Source organism: Melanostigma gelatinosum (genome assembly GCF_949748355.1).
Source record: "Melanostigma gelatinosum genome assembly, chromosome: 6".
In the NCBI taxonomy this organism is placed as follows: Eukaryota; Metazoa; Chordata; class Actinopteri; order Perciformes; family Zoarcidae; genus Melanostigma; species Melanostigma gelatinosum.
Genome location: NC_136639.1, coordinates 5,916,006 through 5,925,322, shown reverse-complemented (window position 1 = coordinate 5,925,322; position 9,317 = coordinate 5,916,006). Strand labels below are relative to the sequence as shown.

The window sequence follows — 9,317 nt, the reverse complement described above, 5'->3', positions numbered from 1 at the left end:
GGATTTCCAATCATGCAATGAATGCAGCTGATAAAGACTGCTGTTGTGTTGCAGATGACTGATTGCTGTGCTCTTAGCTTTCAGGCCTGGTTTTTCAACTCTGGTGCTGTTTATGAATGACGTCGGGGAGATAAACTCCACTGTGTTACGCAGCGACGGCCTCATCTCTGTAACCAGTCTCATAATCGACGACGCTGCTGTTACAGGAATCGCTGAAGGGGCCTTCAGTTCTTTCCTGCGCCTCACAAATCTCAGTTTGAACCAGAACTGTCTGACAGATATGAACCCAAAATGGTTCGGTCGGCCGGACATCCTCAGCGAACTCGACCTCTCAGAAAACCACATTGAAGTTCTGCGTGAGTCCAATCTGAACGGGTTCATCGACCTCACGAGGCTCAGTCTGAGTAAGAACCGCATCAGAACCATCGATCCCAATAGTTTTCGCTCCAACACCATCTTGGCTGAGCTGGACTTGTCTGGGAACCCCTGGGACTGTTCCTGTGGAGCTGAAGACTTTGTCGACTTCCTAAAAGGTTTGTAAAACATGAAGTTGCGTGTTTCTAAAACCTTTTTTTTTTTTTTTACAAACCTAAAGCTGCTTCTCTTCTCAGATCTACGAAGCAGATCTCTGCTCGACAGACAGACGGAGGTGACCTGTGCGAGTCCTCCATCTCTGAGGGGTCGACCTGTGTGGAACGTGTCGGTGTGCGTGACGTCGCCTCCACCGTCAGTGACGCAGACCGCCCACCGCAAACCCACATCTGGTACAGCTTCTTTTCTCAGTTTGGAATTCTTCACGGTTACAATTTGGATTATTTGCCCCTTTTTAAAAAACACAATGTGTGCTCAGTACCTCTGTTCCCTCCAGCAAAAGTTGTGACAACACCTCCATCAGAGACAAGCACCTCTGTCCAACCCGAACCCACTGATGCACCCGTCACTAGGTCCTCAAACACTGGTACATGTGGTTCTTCTTGTGCCCGTTTCTGGGTTTTTTAATAAGAGTTTTAATTCAATGTGTGCTCAGTATCTCTGTTGTTCTCTCAACACCTCCAGCACGACCCACATCAGAGACAAACCCCTCTGACATCCTCCCAACGGTCACTACGTCTACTTTAAATCCTGGTACATTTGGTTAGTTTTGTTCATATATGAATTCCTTTACCAGCAGAATTGGTTGGTGATATTATTTTAATATCATTAAACCTTTCAGGTCATCCACACCCCAACAACGAATATCACCTTTTCACCCGGTAGTCATAACATTCACATGATATTAGGACTCTTCCAAAAAATAACATTACTCATTGTTCAAATACGTCGTTAAATGTGATAGTTTGTGTGAACAGCACCACCATGTGGCCGTTTATCAAGTTTTCTTTTTAAATTGGATTCTTTCCTTCAAGACAAATATACCGGAAGGAATTCTCCACTGATGTTCACCATTTTGAATTTGATTTCAAACAATGTTTTGTTTAGTAGGCCCAATGTGTTCACAACACTTCCTACAAATATCTATTTTCGTTTTTCTTTACATTTTTAATGATAGATTTTAATATTTATATTTTCTATTATTGTGTTGAGTAATAATAATTAAGGATTACATGTTATTTAAGCCTTGCAAATATTGGTTTGACAAGAAATGTGTGGCACGAGATCTACTTTACTGGAGCTTTCAGCCTTATCTCATGGCCTTCAGTGAGAGATGGAGTTTGACCGACCATGTGTTTGAAAAAGAAAATCAGTGAGCGGAACTAAAATGTTTTCTTCTTTTTCTAGAAGTTAAACCATGATTCATCATGATTGTCTCTAACTATCAGTATTCTGAAGCCCGTGTGTATCCTGGTGCAGATAAACGAGATGAAAGCGTGACCGGTTATTAAAATAACACATTTCGAGGACTGTGCAGCTTGAGCTGCTTGAATCTCTTTAGTCGGTCCGTTGTTTCCCTTCAGCAGCTCATGTGATGTCGCCTCCATCAGTGACGGAGGTCTCTGTCCGCCCTGAACCTTCTGACCTGCCCAGAGCTACATCTACACCCACTGGGATGACGTGTGTGTGTGTGTGTGTGGTTCTTCTGGTCTTTGATATTTGAACCATTATGTAACGTGTGCTTCATGTGTCTGTTTTTCCTTCCAGAAACGTGTGCGACATCAAGACCGTCGGATACAAACGTTGTCTTCACGCTGGTTGTTGTGATAGGTTTGTTTCTGTTTGATCGTCCTGAAAAAGATGAACGGATGCTTGAAAATTCATTTCCGTTCTAACTACTTGCTCCTCCGCAGTGGTTCTTTCGTTGCTCCTGTTTGTGGGGTTCTTCCTGGCGGTGCTGCATCGGAGGAAACGCAACAGCAAAGCCGTGACGCCTGGACGTCCAGAGGAAAACGGACCTGAGTTGAAAGAAGACGGCAGATCCGGTCGTGCTCCGTCTCCAGGACACTCTGAGGAAAGAGAAATCAATCAGTGGGAGACGGGATGGAGGACGCCCTTTGCTGGAGTCAGAGCGAAGTCGGCTAATGCCGTTCTCTTCATGTCTTCTTTTTGTGCGCCTGTCAAAGATGGAGTGACTTTGCGAACTGAGACGGAGGCTCAGTCAGAAGATGCAGGAAAGCAGAAGCTGGGAGAAGAAACTGAAGTAGATGGAGGAGTTGAGACGGATGATGCTGATGTAATAAAAGCTGGGAAACAAGCGGAGGCTGGTGGCGATCTAGGTGAAAACTCCCACCGTGTTTCTGTCAACACCACCAACACTGTGCCTTATCTGAGCATCGGTACAAACCAGAATAAGCTCAGTCCTGATGATTTCAACAAACAGTCCACTGACGGGTCAGCTCAAAGGTCACTGACGGGAAAAATCATGGGGAGGATCTCCACCTGGCCTCCGACCGCAGTTCAGTGGCAGGCCAGATGTAAAGCGAAGGACGAGGAGGAGGGGACAGATGTTTTCGCTGTTTGGACACCAACGTTTCCAGCTGAGGTGAAGACAGTTTTCAAGATAGAGCGTCCCGCCGGTTCTGACTGGGACAAAAAGGAAGAAGACATTGAGAACAATCTAATGGAAGGTTTACGGACTGCACCAAACCAAGATCCTTTAACAATGACCGCAGCTCCCGTGAGTTTAGGACACTGTCAGTCCTCCAAACCAAATGACGACACCACTTGTTTCAGTGAGGCTCTCACCCACACTGGCACGAGGCTAGAAGAGCAGCGAAAGAATGAGGGGAACCTTTGTCCAGATCAAGACCTGAAATCTGCAGCAAATCGTGCGCAGAAGAAGCGCAGCACCGAGGCGGAACAGAGGAGCGAATCAAAGCGAGCTGTGACGAGCAGACGGAGAGCAGAGGACGGCCCAAAGGCTCTCTCTGGCGGCGCCTCGCCAGACGACGAGACGCTGCTGTCCGGCAACGAGTACGCCTTCATGGACCTGCTGCACGAAGTCGTGCAGAACAACGGCCGCTGGACCCGAGACCGGTGGAAGCAGAAAGAAGCCAACAAGCAGCGGCGTCACGGCAGAGCCGCCGAAAGGAGTTTAGAGAAGGGTTCGCTTAAAGTTAGAAATGACGTAACACGACGTACAATGTTGTGGTTTTATTCTATCACTCTTTAAGTTGGAGGAAAATAGTTTATTTTTACCTGCTGCTGAAAAAACATGAAAAAAATGATCTTTGTGTGAGATGAAGTAAACACTTAAAATAATTGTTTGACATTTTGGAGAACACTTAAATGAGCTTTTTATTGAAAGGTTACTGTAGAATCCATCAGACGTAATGTCATTGCATGAGCTACATTTAACAATGTAGAAACACATCCCATCTTATTGTAAAGATGCAAACCCAAACCTTTTTACAGATTTTGTTGCGATTCAACAAGAGATTTAATTCATTGTAAAGCTTTAGAGCTGCTGTTTGGTGGGTTTTCTGGTGGCTCGTCTTTATGCTAAGCTAACTCATCTTCATTGTTGCCATACAGACAGAAGTGGTGTTGATCTTCTCATGCTACTCAAAGAAAGACGTGTGGTTCCCAAAATATCCTTCAGGGAATTGTTTATTTTGATTTCTGCTGCAGTTTAAATGTAATCTCTGTGATAATGCGAGATGAAGTCGATACTCCTCAAATAAAAGCACTCTAATCAAATACAAATACAAATTCATCCACATGTTTTGTCTCCACATTCATCAAGTTGTCATTTGACGATCTGGGATCAAAAAATAAAAAGGTCTTTTCATTTGTTGTATCTGGCTGCATGCAGCATTTATTTGTTCAGGTGGAGAAGTACACTCGCTCCTCATAAGAGTACAAAATGGATCAACCCCTTTTTGACAATGACTTCAAAACATAAAGTGGAGGTAAACGGGATACGTAGGCTTTTGATAACACCTGGACACAACATGCATGTTCCATTCATATAAATACACAGTATCAAATAATGGCCCCAACTTGCAAGCAGTTGACTTGAATATGGGTTTCTCCAGCCATGGGACATCCCACTAAATGTACAAAATGTATTGTTCCTGGCAAGCTAGTATATCAAAACATGCTGTTACATGTTAAATGTAAAAAAGCGCTTATTCTGCAGCCTCAAATAAAATAAAATCCATCATCACTGTCTCTTCATATTTCAACAAATCAATAACATGGCTCTCACCACAATACTTTTTTTTCAAACATCTGCGAGGTAAATGAAAAGAACAAAAAGCATGACGTGTTACTGCACGTTTGACTTCTTTGCATCACAGAGCTGAATACTGTCCACTGTGTTGTACGGATTAAAGGGTCATGCTGTTACGCTCTACACATCCCCGAGGAGCTTAGTGCAAACAAATGTTCAAGTCCTCTTTCACTTTCCATCAAACAAGAGAGACTGAAACGATTTACAAAGTTCCTATTTACAGATTAAACCAAAGATAAATGGAGATTAACTACTGCACACTGCCTTTTTACACAAGGTGTGGCCTGTACAATTTGGAGAGGAGAGCACTTTGTTTCAGCTCAAGTATGTTCCAACTTCTGATTTGGAGACGCGTTACAGGACAGGAATGGACTCGACTGTGCCCGTCGCTGTCTGTGCAAAACCATTCTGCTACCAGTGTAACTGCAACTCCTTAAAGAGTTATGGAACTGGAGGATCACAATGTGAATGAATATTTCCCATTTCCCATGATTTCAAACTATTCCTTGGCTGACTATGTACTTAATACATACATATGTCTCAAACACAACACTAATACTTTATAAAAATAAACTAGAAACCACACAAATATAACATGAATATGCTGAAGTTCAGCTCAGAAAATAAGACTTTAAATATACATTAAATAAAGTAGAATGTGTTGTGGGCACAATTAATACATTTTTGGTTCTACCTTTTCAGCCTGACATCATTTTTCATCAGCTGATGATATCTGCTCGGCCAATAAATGGGTCAGGCGCCAAACTAAAAATAACACCGATATCACAATACATCCCACATGCACAATGGCACAAAATCTACAAATAATTTAAAAGTTATTTACAAAGCAATAGAGTAAACTAAATAATGTAACATACGGGACAGCAGACTTCAAATGGTAAAATAAATGAACAATATTTACGCTTTTTACCATCACAACAAAAAAAAAAAAATCGGTCCCCAAAACAGCACAACAAAGAGAGAAATGCTGACAATGCTAATATGGCTGATAAACGTGCCACGACAGTGTGTATATTCACAGATGACACTTTGTCATAAAAAAAGTTTGTGCTGGTAAAGAAAACGAAAATCCTGCCTGATGAGAAACCGACAAAAAGCAAACCGACATTTGTAATAAATTAAGAAAGGTGCACATGTAACATAACGAGGGTAACGTTGCCCCGAGATTCGGTTCTTTGCGAGTTTAGGCAGAAACGGACGAAGAGGAAGTCGGCCCCGCGAGGGCAACGTCACCCGAGTGAAATGATTTGATATCCTGTGCAGCGTGTGCACGAAAACGACTATCCAAAGACCTCTCACGGCATCCACCAAGTCTCCCTGTCCGGTGCGAGGGTAACAAGTGTGCGAGTACTGAAGGTGTGCGAGAGAGGAGTCGGGGTCGATGACGAGGCACTCTTCATGCATCCTCCTGTAGCAGCTCAGTGGGGAAACAGCAGGTCTCTCAGGGCCGTCTCTTTAAAACAAAGGTAGATTTTTTTCTGATCTGAGGCTGAGAGACGCATGATGCACAGTCACCATGGACCGCTGTTCTTGGTCCGAGACAAGCCTTCATCTGTGTGTGACAAACGTGCTCCGTCGGCCCCGGGCGGTGGCTTAGAGGTTAAGGTGTCAGGGTGTCGAGGACTGATTTTCAGAGGTGAGTCTCGTCTCTCGTCGCTGTGCCAAAGTCCTGCCGGTTCCTGGTGCCAGGTGCCTGCCCCACTTGTGAGTCCTCCGGCATGTGTGCCAGCGGGTCGGACCGGATAATGTACCTGTGGAGACAGAGTCAACGTCATCTGCCAGCATAGAGCGGTAGGTATGGATTTAAGTCCGGGCAGCACAATGTACTGGCAAATGATGAGCACAGTCGCAACCTTAATGGATGAGACACGCAGCAAAACACCCACAGTCTTCTACTGGTCGATGTGAACCTACTGCACACCAGGTGCAGTTTGTTATGCGTATTTTTTTTAAAGTTATTGCTTCTTAACAGTAGTAAAGTCTCGCAAAATATGCAACCAAAGGAAAAAGAAGTGGTGTCGCCACACTGGTCTCCCCGCATTGCTTCGAAACATTGGTTGTTCTGTTTTGAAGTTGAAATAAATGCGTAAACGTGCATTTAATGTCTTAAAATTGCAGATTTTAGCTTGTAATCTACAATCTCAGACCATGTAATCTTGCGTGTTAAGACGTTAAGATCATCTGGCCTTGCTTGTGATATGCAGGATATCATATACAGTGCATAAGGCCATAAGAGAAACGGGTTCTTACACGGTGTCGTTGAGCTCCAGCATGGTGTCAGGAGGAGGATTGATGAGGACGTAGGACAGCGTGTTCTGGTGGTCGTTCATCTCGTCTGGGAAGAAAGAGACAGAGGAGACCTTCAGTGCTGCTCTGGATCCCTCCATGGTGCTCTTCCATTATAGAGATACATCAGCCAGGAAATGAGCCCTCTAACCACTGACGATATGAGACTCCCTCGTTTTAACCCTTTTAGTATCGGTGAGGCTCTTCTCCTAGTCTGGTTGTTCTTCTTACAACTGTTAACAATTACAATTTAACTATTTTTAAAATTTTAGTTACCGAATCCAATTGAGGAATTTATAAATCATGCTGACAAAACATCTAATGGGAAATAAATGGCAGAATTTACAAGTAGATTTCACAGTTGATTCAATAAATATTTTGACGAAAGCCCGACCAACAACAGCTTTTGGAGGCTGAGACCAATTTTGATATTTACAAGTTCAAACGATCTGCAGGACAATCCTTAATTCATGTAATTATCAAGTGTTTTATCAAGAACTTGATAAACTAAATATGAAATCAAATTACTTTTAACACAAAATAAGTTTTTTTTATTTGTAAAATGTTTTAATCATCCATCTTTATCAAATACAAAATGAACAGATAAACTACTGAATGTACTCTATATATAACTCGGCCTTCTATAAAGTTACCTGTAAATGGTTTCCACATTATGAATACATTAACAGTTGCAACAATATACTTAAGCCAACCACGGAAACTGTTTTCCACTATGGAGGTCTAATATTGTTTCAAGAATCAATAAGAGGAAACTGACTGTTACACTCATTCCCCTGAGGAGTCATATGACTGTGTGTCTTTATGTCAGTGTGTGTGTGTGTGTTGTTTATTGTGTGTCTGTATGTGTGTTGCGTGCTCTCTGGCGGCGGCTCCTACTTGCTTTTACGTGATGGACGGAGGAAGTGAAAGGAGGGGACATGTGCCTCCATGACAACCCACCTGCTTGTGGCCCTTTATAAAGCCAGGCGGGGGGGGTGGGAGAGAGAGAAGGGCTAACCGTTACTGACAGGGCACTGTGAGGAACAAGGGGAGGCCCATGCTGCCTGCTGACTCAAACAGCTCCCCAGGCGCAGCTTCACAACGGAGCCAACATGCAGACAGCGTCCGCGGCTACGCCACAAATCCAAACCATTCCCTTTTTTTTTTTTTTTTACTCCTGCGCATTCCACACGGGACCAAAGGCGGCAGGTTGCCATGCTAAAGGACGACGCTCAGCCCCCCCCACACACACACACACACACACAGAGAGGGACATGCTCCAGCATCATCCGTCAGACTGGACCAAACGCAGAGCGACTCGAAACCAAACCGAGTGAAGCAGAAGACATTGGGAGTGTGAGAGTGGAAGAGGTCAACCTGCTGCTGGATCATCACCTGTGAGGTAAACCTGGTCTACAGTGCTGGAGAGTGGAGCGAAAACAATGTGAGTGATGTTAAAGACCGGACCAATTTGTTTTTCTCCTCCAATCCACACTTTGTTATTGTAGACTGCTCAGTGTGTTAAATATGGATTATACCATGGCCACAGAAAAAAAAAAGATACGCCTTTATCTCGTCTTTTTTTTGGGAAAAGAAACCCTCACACACAGTGCAGAAAGGAATGAGTCACCGGTGTTTTTTTCGTGTTGTTGTTGTGGCTCTTTAGGCCAGGACGGATCAAACCGACTTTGATTGCCCATTTTTTCTGGTGGTTTTAGTTTTTTCTTTTATTCCACCTTTTTGCTAGATTTTGACCTCCTGGGCTCCATCAACCCGTCACTCGCTAATGATCAGACTGAAGGCAAACGCCCCTAAAACAAACAAGACATACTGCTATTCCTGTATTAATACTCAGCAATTCCGTCTGCCCTGTACTCACTTACACCTCTATCCCAGTCATGTTCCAAATATGTTAATATCAGTATTCAATGCTCGGAATTTAGTCAAAACTAGTAATGAAAATTGGATATTGATTGACAGATAGTTCGGTGAAGGGTCATACTGCAACCACTTGGGGCGGCAGAAGCTGGAAGCTTCAACCTTTGATCTCTTTTTTGTTGTTGTTCATTTAGACTCGCTAACTGACTTCACTTAAACCACGAGAGGTCAACAAAAACAAGACCAACTGATGTTAGGGTTCAGGATCTTTAAATCTAAAGTCAGCACGTCGACATGATAGTCGTGTGCGTTAAAATGACACACTATATTAAACTGCAGGCAACTATAGCAACAGCACGATTTAAGTCTAACTCACAAACACATTTTAAGGAATGAATGGCGATATAAACTGCTCCTCTTTTTGCCTGTGGCGAAGCGGCCATGGTATAAGTGTGCAGATACA

The 9,317-nt window shown here is 43.5% G+C and overlaps 1 protein-coding gene across 1 annotated transcript in view; it reads right to left on the bottom strand.

The window, feature by feature from the left end:
* Nucleotides 1-3,915: 3,915 nt before the first annotated feature.
* kcnt1b (potassium sodium-activated channel subfamily T member 1b) overlaps nt 3,916-9,317 on the bottom strand; it is a 72,865-nt gene continuing 67,463 nt past the window's right edge. Inside the window, exons 33-34 of the mRNA XM_079270734.1 lie at nt 6,941-7,025; nt 3,916-6,441 (exon numbers count right to left, since the gene is read on the bottom strand). Coding sequence (XP_079126860.1) covers nt 6,321-6,441; nt 6,941-7,025 — 206 coding nt within the window. The 3' untranslated portion in view covers nt 3,916-6,320. The remainder of the gene's footprint in view (nt 6,442-6,940; nt 7,026-9,317) is intronic.